The sequence below is a fragment of the Solanum tuberosum genome, unplaced genomic scaffold (assembly GCF_000226075.1).
Source record: "Solanum tuberosum cultivar DM 1-3 516 R44 unplaced genomic scaffold, SolTub_3.0 scf00309, whole genome shotgun sequence".
NCBI lineage: Eukaryota > Viridiplantae > Streptophyta > Magnoliopsida > Solanales > Solanaceae > Solanum > Solanum tuberosum.
In genome coordinates this window covers 400,370-414,515 of record NW_006239232.1, presented here as the reverse complement: position 1 = coordinate 414,515, position 14,146 = coordinate 400,370, and the positions used below count along the sequence as shown (strand labels likewise).

The 14,146-nt window shown below is 30.4% G+C and overlaps 1 protein-coding gene across 1 annotated transcript; it reads left to right on the top strand.

Moving 5' to 3' along the window:
• Positions 1-11,730: 11,730 nt before the first annotated feature.
• LOC102588409 (2-hydroxyisoflavanone dehydratase-like) lies at positions 11,731-12,833 on the top strand. The gene has a single exon (XM_006359837.2). The coding sequence runs from the start codon at positions 11,840-11,842 to the stop codon at positions 12,824-12,826; it is 987 nt and encodes a 328-aa protein (XP_006359899.1). The 5' UTR covers positions 11,731-11,839; the 3' UTR covers positions 12,827-12,833.
• Positions 12,834-14,146: the final 1,313 nt, after the last annotated feature.

Below are 14,146 nucleotides of genomic sequence, written 5' to 3'. Positions count from 1 at the left end.
ACTTTCAGATACATAAGATCCATCAGCCAAAACCCACCTTTACTACTCTCGTTTTCACTCCTCTTTTCTCTCCTTAAATTCACTCCACATTCTTAGCAATTGCAATATTCAAATTAATTTGATTTTCAAAAGGATTCTCTCTCTCAAGTCAATCAATTTCAAACATGTGAATAGGTAGGGTTTTGTCTTCTCCATTGTTGTCTTCTTTCATTTTTTTCCTAATACATATGGGCCAGGCCCCTTCATTTAGTATTGGGGTCACTCAACTAAATTCTTCTAATACTAATATGAGATCTTGGGGTCCATCTCCTCCTCCTCCAAAATGTTCTCCTCCAATATATCGGTGCGGATAGACTTGCTATGACAATGTATTGGCAAGGTTTTTATTGTGCATCCAATGGACTACCACAAATGCAGCAACAATCTGATACATTATCGATATGTTGAGAAGAAGAAGGAGAAGAAGATCAGATTGTTGGATTTTATTTTGATTTTTTCTTTTTCATCTTTTTTTGATAAATATGAATTCATATTTTTAATGTATCCAGTTATTTTTATTTTCTTAGATTAATGTATAATGCTTTCTTTTCAACATTATAATACATTACAATTTCAGCATGCTCAATATATCGTGTTCAAATTGTATAATCTACCATGTATCAATTGTTGTTATGTATCTGTAGTGTTTAATTTTTGTTCAGACTTATTTAAATTAGAAGATTATGTGCATGTACACATTACTCAATAAATACACTTGATACATAAATCCTATTATTCTATAGATAAAGTATCGTGTATCAAATTAATTGATAAGATGTAATTAGGGTCTTACACTATGAGATTTATGTAAATTATACTAATTTTATTCATTATTAGAGGAGTTGTTGTAATTTTCTGAAATTATTGATATAAAAATAATGTTCAATAGTAGCGGGCATTTTTGTATCATGTGTGGAGTTGTAATTGTGTAGTTATTGATACAAAAATAATGTTCATTATTGTATCATTAAAAACCTGCACTATTAGAGTGTGTATCAGATACACAAAATTTACTAAAATGTATCAAATACACACATATGATACATTGCAAGTTATTAGTTTAACTGTAATCCATTATTTGTATCATGTTTAAGTGTTGGACAATTTTTGTATCATGTTGAACTAGTGGGCATTTAGTATTAAATATAAATATCTGTAAGATTTTATAGATCATCAATTTGTATTGAGCATTAGTTACTCTTTTTTATCATTATGTATCAACTAAACATTAAGATACTTTGTAGTTACAATTATGTATCATATGATTAACTTGACATGTTTCTCATGATGATTTACTTTTTATAACTGCTTTTGTTGAGTTCCTTAGTAACAAAATCAACATCCCATCAAATGATTTCCGAGTTGATTATCTTCGCACAAGATATGAAACATTATTATGGAGATACGGTACTGAAAAGGCTAAGTCACGCTATTTTAAAGATAAAGATGATCCTCCAAAGCTCAAGGGTCGCTTTACTCCACCGCAACAAGATGAATTGGTTAATGTTGAATAGTGATTATGTATCATTGAATAGACACCCTTTGATGTTTTGTTTCTTTTTTTTTTTGTTAAAGATAATCTTACTTAAGTTTTAGAGTGTTACTCTAAAAATTGTGTCATATTATGTCTGAATTTGAATATATTTGTTCTTAATTATATCTTGTAAATTCTTATATTTTGTGTTTTAATTATAGTGGTTGTTGACACCCAATTTTGTACCTCCACAATATAAATTAATCATTTCGAGCTTCTTCAATTTCAAACGCTTTAAAATAATTAGTTTTATAAAGTTTCAATATATATATATATATATGATAATAGTTATAGTTTGCAAGTTATTTTAAATAGTTTTGTCACTTTTTTGTAATTTTAAATTAACATATATGTCTTATATTATTTCGTATATAATTAGTATATTTTATAAACATTTCGAAAATCATCACAATTTTTTTTAAAATTTTAGTGAGTATTTTAATTAATTTTGTCTAAATTAGTAGTTTATATTTTGAGTCATTAGTCTATTGAGTTAATTATTTTATTTCGTTAAAATTAAGAAGCTCATTAATTAATTATACTCATTCGTCCTATTTAAATTTTAGCCGAATTTGCAAATTAAATTCAATTTGGCTAAGTTGTTAATTCACTTAGTTATATCTTACTTTAGACCCACCAAAGACTTTAGTTTTGGGCCCCATTTCTCTAATTTCCAGCAGCCCATACCTTTCTCATTTCAGGTCCATTTCAGCCAAACAATTCCTAACAATACCAAAGCTGCTAGCCCAACAATTCCCAGACCCATCTCTTTAACACCTCATTTGCCCCGGCCCAAATAATTCAATAACAATACAACAGAAACAACACCAAACCGACCCAATTCCCCTGACCCGGCCCCATCCCCTTTTTCCTTTTCAATTTCAACGATAGCAGTAGCAGAACCGACAACAGCAACAGTAGCCGAACGACCCCACAAACGTCTTCCTCTTCCCCAGACGCAAACCCAAAAACGTCAAAGCAACAACAGTTCGAAATGTCAACAAACAACAGCTCCCACAGCTTTCTCTGCAACAACCGCCCACCCTGCTTCTCGTCCGAATTTTCTGGGATCTTGGACGAAATCCCATACCAAACCCAGCTGCTTCCTGGAAAAGGATTTTTGAATTTTGAAATCAAGGGAGAATTTCGTTTTGACCCTTGTTCCTATCCGTTTTTCATCCTAATTTCCCCCTATAAATACATCTCCTCTCTTCCATTGGAGGGGGGGTTGGAGAAAAATTTTTTTAAGGCAAAGAGAGCAGCTTAAATGAAATAGCTAAATTACATACAAAAAATATACTACAAAAAGTCAGAAGAAGTAATCGATTTTGGTGTTCGAGTTCAATATTTTGCTCGGATTTCTTGATCGTTGCTCGAGTCGGAATCTCGTTGTAGTCGTGGGAAGCTACCTTTTTGCTCGTCTCCCCTGTTTCGCTGCACAACAAGAGGTAATCTCTACTTTCATCTATATTCCATTAGTTTGTTTCTTCGATCAGGCTCTTGTTTCTTTTGGGATTGATTCTCTTAATCGTTTACTCACTGTGTTGCTTAGTTTCGATCAACTTAGTTACTCTTTAAGGCTGATAGCTCATTTGTTCTTTGTAACTGTTTTCTCTTAATATTAGTTATCCGTATAGAAATGTGATAAATAAGAGAGGTTATGGTTTTTGATAGTCTGCTGCTGTTTTCTCTCTGTTATTGTGAATCTTGGTCATTGATACTTGGTTTACTTGACAAATGTGTCTAATCTCTTTCCTTCTTTAATCAAAATATTGCTCTTGTCTTGTTCCATTTTTAAGGACTTGTTTAAATAAAAATACGTCGCTATTCTTAGTCCCTGCATCTTAGGAAGGTTCATTCGATTATAACTAGTGTTGTTCTTGGAATATCTTTAAAGCATTTAAATAATTAAATGGTCTGTCGTTCTTAATTTTGTAAGGTTCGTTTTGCTTCTGTCCGAAGTAATCTATTGTGATTTGGTATGTCTTGAAAGAGGCGACATGTTTCATCTTCTTCTCACCGCTAATTTGGTTTTGGGTTTATAAAATGAAACCATTTTTTATAAGCATGACTCATTGATAGATTTCCTTAGTGTCGCATTTAAGTATGATAGCCTACATCATTCTTTGAATTCACAGTAGTTCCAGCTTGTCTTCTTTATCAATGAGTCAATATTTGTCTGGGGCATGATTTGTATGTTTGTTTATAATTGTTTAGTTTAGCAGCTTAACAAAAAATAAAAACTAAAAAAAAGTTAAAACATAGTTGGCAAATTGTTTAATCATAGTGGGTTAGATTTTAGTTTATATGGATTCTAAAAGATTGCCAAATTTTGTTATCTGGAAGTATGCGGGATTTATACATATATGTAATAATAATAATAATAATATATATTTATTGTTCATATATTTGTTGACGGTCATTATGTTAATTTGATGTGTGAAATAGTTGATGTACTCTCCTAATTACCCTTTTTTTCTTTAAGCTATGATGCCCCTCGTAAAGTGATCGAACCTAAATAACTGGTTTTAGGTGTTAGCCTCTTCTATTAGCATATCTGTGCACTAAATAAGTTGGTTAATATGTGTTGTTGTGGATTATTTTTAGTGCCAAGGTAGTAGCTTGAATAGTCAGTATTCTATCATTAATATGATTCGAGCATTTAGTGTCGTTGGAATATATGTCCCGTTATCTAGATCTATGTTGTTTGGGTTCAATTGAATTATTTGCTTTATATTGGCTTAGGGGACTGGTGTGATCTGTTTTAGACATGTTGTTGCTTTATTATTCTACGGAACAAATTTTTATCATCATTTTGTCGCATGTGAAATCTATCCGAGTTCATTATGAACTCCTTTATCGAGTCAACCGGCCATTGAAAATCGACGTACAGGTCCCGAAGTTGAAAAAATGTGAAAGCAGAGGAGAACTGAAAAGATTGGGCCAAAGGCCCACTCTTTATGCAAAAAAATTGTATTTTGTTATTATTGGGCCTAATCCTATTTAGTCATTATGTTTATTATTTTGTTAGAATTTAGGACAGGTGAAAAATTGGGTCTAAGGCCCAAAGAAAAAAAATATTTTTTTTCGTTAGTATAGGACAGGTGCAGGTGACTCAAATGGGCCGAAGGCCCAAATGAAAATAGGCCTAAATGCTGGCCCCAGGCGGACAGAAAATCAGATTTGGGCCAAATCCCTTTCCCTAGCTCTTTGTTTTATCATGTTTATTTACTTGTTAATATTAGTCATTAATCTTAAGATCAACAATTCAAATCTCTGAAAGACGTCCATTTTGCTTTAAAAAAATTAACTAAACAAGTCATCTCTTAACAAGATTTAAAGAAATAATTTTGCAAAATAGCTCACTTAGATAATATTTAAACATTTCCCCTTTAAAATAGTTCTAACTATAAAATAGTTCAATTTTTCAAGTTAAGTTAAGTTAAATTATTTTAGCCAAATAATTAATTATTGGATAACTGTGTATTAGAAGGCATTTCAGGTGCTTTCAAACCCTTCCCGAAATGCTAATAAGAACCCCGAACCCCTTTTAAGTTTTCATTAGACTTTTTGTTTTAGTCTTTTGAAAACAACAGTTTTCTTAATTTTATTTTAAAATTAGGTGGCGACTCTTAAACCAGTCTAATTATCATTTTTAAATAAAACAGTGGTCTTGATACACAACACATCATCTGATACTTAAAATATTCACATTATATAATTAGATGTCATAAAGATAAATATCAGATTCATAACTCTTGTGATTCAAATGTCATTATAAAGAACTCATTAGTTATGACATAATGTATATGATATAATAGATATGAGTCACAACAATGTGTATATAGTAAACACTTATGTATCATATACACATAAACTCTTTATTAGAATGTGATACATTCAAATTTGATTTTTTTAAACACAACATATCACAAATTATTTATCAGATACACCATTGGCACATAAAGATGAAAAATATTAATGTATCATCCACATTTTTTCTTGATTACTACAAGTACTTTATACATCTTAATTAATACATTATTAATATTGTCTACCATATACACAATATTAACATGATACATTTTATACAAATCAGTCATATACATACGTTCGTTATATAAATGTATCTGATACAACTCAATTGTTAATCCCTTTGTTACATGTATCATATACAATTAGATACAAAATAATGATCACATCATAACTCACGAAATTACTATACACATTCTTCGTTTACTATTAATGTATCATGACTTACATATCCATATCAAGAGTTTTAGTACTTTTTTTGAACCTTCGACACACATAATTTCTCTAGATGTAGAAACAACGTAATGTATCTGATTTCCAAGTGAGGTATCCAACCTCATGTTTCTTTACCTCGACGTACAACCTTACTCCCATATCATTCCTAATAATCAATGGAGAAGAATTACCTTATACCATGTATCGGATCTCTATTTTTTTCTTAATGCATAAATATTCAATTCTGTCGCAATGACTGAAATTAAGTTTATGAATGAAATATTTTTACCAACGACGATTTCTTCACTTTTGTATCATTCATAACTAACCTCATTATTCCCAGATTTTTTAATGCCTCAGCAAAATCAAAATATTCATTATGTATTTTATGAAATTATCGGCTACTGAATGAGCTACTACTACAACAATCATCATATAATACTTGTAATCTTGTTTTCACAGTGTCGAGTGACATTGTCACTAATGCAGACACTTCATTAGCCATAGTTGCACTCAACCCTTGAACTGCAAATATTGTCTTCCCATCTGGCCTAAAATCGTCCTCGTCGTCTTTCTTGAAGAAAAAAAGAAAACTAATTTAGATATTAATCCATTTTCGCTATTAAAATTAGCTAAATGAAGAACAGGGAAAAGAGATTTGAATTATCAATTTTCAATTGTTTTGGATCTGGTATGCTCTGTCAGAGAATAATTGATAATAATATGAAACTGAAAAACCTCGATCATGGGATCTGAATTTGATTTTCAAATTTCTCCCCTTATTACGCTTAACAAACGGTAGTTGATATATCAACAATAATGTATCAGCCTAATTGGTTATTATCTAGATGACCTTAAAAACATGGAATTTATGTCATTAGAAAAAAAGTAGGGATAAGAGGTAATTTCACTCTTACACTATGTGATTCTTAAAAATTATACTTAAATTTATTCAATTAAAATCTAATTTACAATTATTAGTGGAGTAACTAATCTACGCAGCCACCTTTTAGGAAGGCTTCTGTTTCAAGAAGTTCTCATATGTAAAACTAATATTTGTTACACATATTAGAGGAGTAACTAATTTACACAGCCACCTTCTAGGAAGGGTTCTGTTTCAATTAGCTGTCAGATGTAATCTAATATTTGTATTCTCTACGAAAATTCAATTCTAAATGTCGTATCAAATCGACGGTAACATCCTCCGGTGTTGGCAAACTTGCTAGAAACTCTTGTGACTCTAATTCATCGTCACTAGATCTAATTACCGCATTAATCCAAGCTTCTTGTTTGGAAGTTAACTTTGACAAATTATAATCCTCCTCTTGGCGTTGACCCAGTATCTAAATAAAACTGATGTTTCCAAACTTTCTTACGTCAATGAATGTCTATGATCACTAAGTTGAAACCTTGCCACAGTAAAATAAGCCTCCGATGCAACTGATGAAGCTTGAATAGCTTGAACATCACGAATCATTTTGCTCAGAATTGGAAATGCATCGTTCCATCTCCTCAACCATGCTAATATTTCTACATTGCCATCGTCGTCGTCCACTGTTTCTAAAGACTGATTAAGATATTCTTTAAAATCATCACGGTTAGTAGAATTAAGACCAAGAAAATCTCGCATAAAACTATCAATTCGATCTTTAGTCTTAGGATTAGAAGTTTGATCAACTTCTCCTTCAGTATTTCCTATATTTCTATATTTTTCATACAAAATTTTTGCTTCTACTTTTATGCTAGACTTACACTTTTCACAAGTTAGAATTTCTTCCGGTAAAATTTTTCAAGTATCATAAAAAGTATCAACAAATCCCTGCACACTTCGAAATTTATATTGAGGGCTAAGTAAAGTAGCAATTAAATAAATTTGAGGAATAGAAAAAAAATATTTTTAAATTTTTTCAATCATACCATCAATTGCAAATCTAAAATTTTCAATTTTATTGTATTTAAAAAATTGAATTGTAATAGCACAAATACTTATTAATACTGATGAAATAGTAGAATAATAAATTTCAGAAACATGTTGTAGCATAATAAAAAAGTCTTAAAAATTTCAATAGTTCATTAGTTTCTTCCCAATCTTTTTCACAAATTCTATCTAATGGGTCAGCATTATGAGCATTAAACACCATTTGTATGGGTCCTTTATATTCGTAAGCAACTGAAAGCATTTCGTAAAAACAATTCCACCTTGTTTTAATATGTCTTGGAACTTTTCTTGGTGGCATATCATATAGTACACAACGCTCGTTAAATTTCCTAATTCTAGCAGCTCATAAGGATAAAAAATCCATGCAACAACATATTCAATTTTCATACAACCACAATCAAATAATGAAATACCATCTTGTACAACTAAATTTAATACATGTGCAACCCATGTAACATGAAAAGCATTAATATCAATTGGACATAATTTAGTTTTTAACATACCAGCAACGTTTGTATTATTAGATGCATTATCTAATGCAACATACATTACTTTATCTAAGAACATGTAATAATCTAAAACACTCAAAATATTTGAAGCTAAATATGCACCTGTTTTTTTCTCTACACATTCTTTATAACTTAAGATTCTTTTTTTGCAAATTCTAGTTATGATCAATCAAATGTGCTGTAATAGTTAAATAATCATGTCCATTAACACTACGATCCATGTCTAAAGTTATAAACACTCTACAATCTAATAAGCTAAACAAACAACGAAGATATTGACAATGTTGCTCCGTTGAATTTGTAGTTTCAGTTGGAACTTTCGTCACCGGACTAGTAAGTGTTTCTTCTAATTCATCTTCTCCCGAATCAACTTCTACTTCTTCACCTGAATTTTCATCAAGATTAGGATTCATATTACCATAACGTCGTTCTAAAATTTCATGATCGAGTTGAACATTTGAATCTATATCATAAGAAGTATCATCAACATAAGTAGAATCATTTGTATTAAATATAACTGTAGACATTGATTTAGAAGAAGTACCACTACATTTTTTTTTTCTTACTACTAAATAAATTACTAATGATGTTTGCTACTTTCTCTTTTCTTTATCGGTATCTTTTTTGCTAGAACTCATATTTAATTAAATGTGAAGTGAAATATAAAAATAATAATAACACAAATTAATTGCGAAAAATAAAATATAAATATTATGAAACGAATATACCAAATGTCTGCGTTAATAGCAGACGTTATAACCGATTCTTGAAGCTTGTAGTTTGTTGTAACTTGTAATTTGAAACTCCAATACTTGATAGCAAATATGAGAATTAGTATATATATATATATATGGAAATTTAGAATTGAAATATATATATATATATATATATATTATGATATATTATGAGAATTAAATGGAATCAACAATCAAGACTTAAGAATGAGAGGATATAGAAAATAGCTGAGAGAATAGATGATTTTGTAAGAAATAATGAAGGATAGGGGGTATTTATAATATTAAAAATGGGTTAAAGTGTATTTATTATAACTTTAGGGTTTAAATTAATGTTTTAAAAGGAGGGGGTGTTGGGGAAGTGAAAAGGCTGAATAAATTCGTTGGGGGGGCCCACTAGCCGTTGCCCCAAATGATATAATTCGAAATTTTTTTTAAAAAAAGGGGATCTCGCGAAACCGACCGGCTCAGCCGGGCCGGAACTGGGACCAAAGGGTGAACCATCCCTTAACTGGTCCCCTATCCCGAAATCCCCACAACTCGCGAGAACTTATGGGATCGGGTCCGGCGAGACGGGTCTCGAGTCGGTCGCAGGACAGGGCGGGGCGACCCAGTACCCTTGCCATCCCTAATGAGGGCACTCTTATTTATATTTTAGTTTCTTTCAGTTTTTCAATATATATATATAAGCATAATTTTTCCAAAGTTAACGGATGCATGTGTATCCCATCTTACACGTGGGTCGACCTCTGGTTCGACTACATGATGACAGGGGAGTAGCTATAGTGTTAAATAGGGGTTCGGACGAACCCACCGCCTTTCACGTAGATCCTATATACGTACTAAAAACCATGTACAAATATATTTAAATTTTGCGTGCGAACCCACATCACACTAAGGTGGATGGCGCAGTGGTAAGCGCACGCAACACTGATTATTTGGATGGGTGTTCGATCCCCACTAGCAACTATTAAATTTTTTATTTAATTCAATTTTTGCGAATTTTCTTATTTTGGATTAAAAAATTATTTTGTACCTATCTTTTACTCTCCTTTAATTCAATTTTTCCTATATAGATTTTTATAAATTCTTTTTCAAATAATAAAACAGAAAATTGATAATTGAAAATAATTTAAAAAGTAGTGTCATACTCCAAAACAACATCTAACTATTAATCTCAAAGAAAATTGTAAGTAACCAAAATATAGTGTCATACACTAAAATAACATCTCACTATATTGATTACTTTTGAAGCATTCAATAAAATGTTAAACCCAAAATTTATTTATTTTTAAAGTTAGGGTTCTAATTTTTACAATCTACTTCATTGCTACTGCTTGTTGTCAAAGTGCAGACCTCTGCCCCGATAAGTACTATTTACTCTTCTCAATTCCTCCTCGGCTCTCCCTTTTCTCTTTTTTAATTTGTTTTGACCTTGTATAACAATTTATTCAAAGATCTTATTTTTAATCTTTGATTTTAAGACTGTTCCACGTATTAATAATTGATTATATTAATTAAGTTATTGTTTGCTTCTCGGAACTTTAACTTTCAAGGCAAGGGTGACTCAAGGGTGACTCAAGGGTGAAGCACGTAAAACATTCCATTTAGGTCCCAAAAATATTAATAGTGAATTTAATAATTTTAATTTTACTTAAAATGATATTGAGATTATAGAAAAAAATCTTCAAAATTTATACTAAAATATAACAATTATCTACCTTTTACCAAATAATATTTTAGAACTTTGAAATAAATAACTCAAATCTTCATATTAATAAATGAAGTATTTGAAAGTGTACCAAATGATGCATCATTTTTGTTTTCAAAACATAACAACTTATCGAGTGAAATTTTAATGATATGCTTATATAATATATATATATATATATATATATATATATATTTGGTTGTAATTTTAACGATTGTTATATTAGACTAATATGTTATTTTGTTTTAAAATTTAGAATCTACAAACATCAAATTCTGGCTCAGCCTCTACATGATGGCTTTGATTATCATACATGGAAGACGTGCATTCCTTTTGCCACCAACTTTAATTTGTAAGCCAACAAGTAAAATATATTTTGGTCTCTATGTAGTTCCCTCATTTGACTATTAATGACTAATCAATATTTTGACCATATACTACCTCATGCACGTGATGACCAGGCAGCCAGATGAGCGGTATATACAGTACTATCCTTTTTATTTTACAAAAATTAAAAGTATCTCTATTAATAGTTTCAATTTTCTTAAAGAAAAATGAAAAGAAGAATTTATCTAATTTATTTAGTTGAGAAACAAAAAAATGTGAATCTTTTTTTACCGATTTTACTTTGATATTGGAAAAATTCCTTACTTTAATTATGTATACTCCCTCCGTCAACTTTTAATTGTTATGGTTTCTTTTTTTAAATTCAAACGATAAGAACTTTAACTAATATTTTATGATGTGTTTTTTCATCATATTAATATGTAAAAAATTACAATTTATAGTAGTTTTCGTATAATTTTTTAATATCTAATTTTTTTTTATTTAAAACATCAAATTAATGTAATCTAATTTAACTTTTAAAAATTAGTTAAATTAATTTTTGACAATTAAAAAGGAATGGATAGAGTATAATTTAAACTTCTTTTGAAAAGCCATGCTTTTTCATATGCACACATCCTCTTAATATTCAAAGTAGTGCTTTTTCATTTGCACACATCCTCTTAATACTCTTGATGCTGCTATGTAAATCCCATTACATAAATCAAACTTGTCTTCCAAATTTCTATACCCAAATCAACTTTCTTACAATAAATACCCCATCATCTAATTATACATTCCATGGCCAATTCCAATGATAACAACAATGAGGTTGTCGCTGAAATGGATGGTTTCTATAGAATCTATAAGGATGGTCGAGTCGAACGCTATATATATAAAAAAAGTAACTTATCAACTTACGTGCCTCCATCACTTGATGATCCACAAAATAATGTCTCCTCTAAAGATGTTATAATTTCACCACATGTTTCTGCTAGACTTTACCTTCCAAAAAACACAACCAATTCTACCCAAAAACTTCCCATTATAGTGTATTACCATGGTGGTGCACTAGCTCTTGGATCCGCTTTTTTTAAATCGTACCATAATTATCTCAATGTTTTGGTTTCTGAATCCAACGCAATCGCGATTTCAGTAGAGTATCGGTTAGCCCCTGAACATGATGTGACTACAATTTACGAAGATTCTTGGACCGCACTTCAATGGGTCGCGTCACATGCTAATGAAAAAAAATTCACTAGTGATAACGAAGACCAGTGGATTAAAAACTACGGAGATTTTAATAGATTGTCTATAATTGGAGATAGTGCTGGTGGGAATATAGTTTATCATATGACGATGAGAGCGGGAAAAGAAGGTGGTATTAATGAAAAGGTAACTATTAATGGTTCGATTCTTGTTTGTCCTTACTTTGTGATTCCAATTGAGAATATTGAAGAAAGTGCATCGTACAAGAATTGGATTATTATTAGCTCACCATCAGAAGCTGGGCTTCATAGTCCATTGATTAATCCACTTGCTGAGAATGCTCCTAATTTGTCTCAGTTGGGTTGTTCTAGGATGTTGTTGTGTTTTACGGAGAAAGATGAATTTATTTCAAAAGAAATTGGGATTCGATTCGTTAAAGGTGTAAAGAAAAGTGGTTGGAAAGGGGATTTGGAGTTGATTGAAGTTGAAGGTGAAGGTCATTGCTTTCAACTAGCTAATCCTGAAAGTGAGAAATCTCAAGAATTGATCAAGCGTTTTGCTGCTTTCATCCAACTTTAAGTGATTTAAATTATCCCAAGCATTCCAACCAAACAAGGAAATAAAAGTTATCCCGGGATTAACTTACCTTATCCATTACACCAAACGACCCCTAAGTGATTTAAATTAATAGTGCTACATTAGATATGGTACACTACTATAGCAATATCCAACTTGTTGCTTCATTAGTTCTCTTTATATTTATTTTTATCATGATGAGATTCCGTTGATTGTTTTAAAGTTAGAAAGTATGAGTAAAAGCTATGCAAAAATGAGTATATCATTAAAAAAAAGCATAATATTTAATATAATTTAATCAGTTGTTTACATATTCGAAAACTAATATTTGAAAGACATAAAATATAGGAGAGTGTAATTTTTTTGGTATTTCATTATTTTACAAAAATCCTAATTTTATTTGACTAAAATGATGGAGTTTGAGACAATTTGTTTTCTTTTCAAATTGGCCGTACAAAAAATACACAAATGAAACAAATAATTGAAAGCTTGTACTTCAAAACCGGTCGTATTGAGCATTTCTAACGACGTACACTGCCTCCTTCCACATTCTCCGCTTAAATTTTTTCTATAAAAATTATACTGTATATATAAGGTAATCATTTTTCTTTCTATATATATAGAGAGATAGATAGATAGATAAATCTTGAATCTCCTTAATAAAACACTAGAGATTCACTCAGTGGTTTAAGAATTCATAATTGATCTTGAGATTTCAAATTTAAATCCTAAATATTGTATTTTTATTTTTTGCGTCCTCTAAATCTTAATAAAAATATTGAATTCACCACTACCTATTGATATTGACGGAAAAATTATCTGCCAACACTTTCTTCAATGATATACGTTACTATATCTCCCGATTAATACTTTTTTTGTTCCAATTTATGTGATACCGCTATGATCATCAAACATGGATGGCAAATGCATTCCTTTTGCCACCAACTTTAATTTATAAGCGAACAAGTAAAATATATTTTGCTCTTTATGTAGTTCCCTCATTTGACTACAAATGACTAATCAATATTTTGACCATATACTACCTCATGCACGTGATGACCAGGCAGCCAGATGATCAGTATATACACAGTACTATCCTTTTTATTTTAAAAAAAATTAAAAGCATCTCTATAATAGTTTCAATTTCTTAAAGAAAAATGAAAAGAAGAATTTATCTAATTTATTTGGTTGAGAAACAAAAAAATGTGAATCTTTTTTACGATTTTACTTTGATATTGGAAAAACTTCCTTACTTTAATAATGTGTATAATTCAAACCTATTTTGAAAAGTTATACTTTCAGGAGTGCGTTGGCAACAAATAA

What these genes read in the sequence shown, in the direction of transcription:
- LOC102588409 (XM_006359837.2), top strand. Translation starts at nt 11,840, where the DNA reads ATGGCCAATTCCAATGATAACAACAATGAGGTTGTCGCTGAAATGGAT.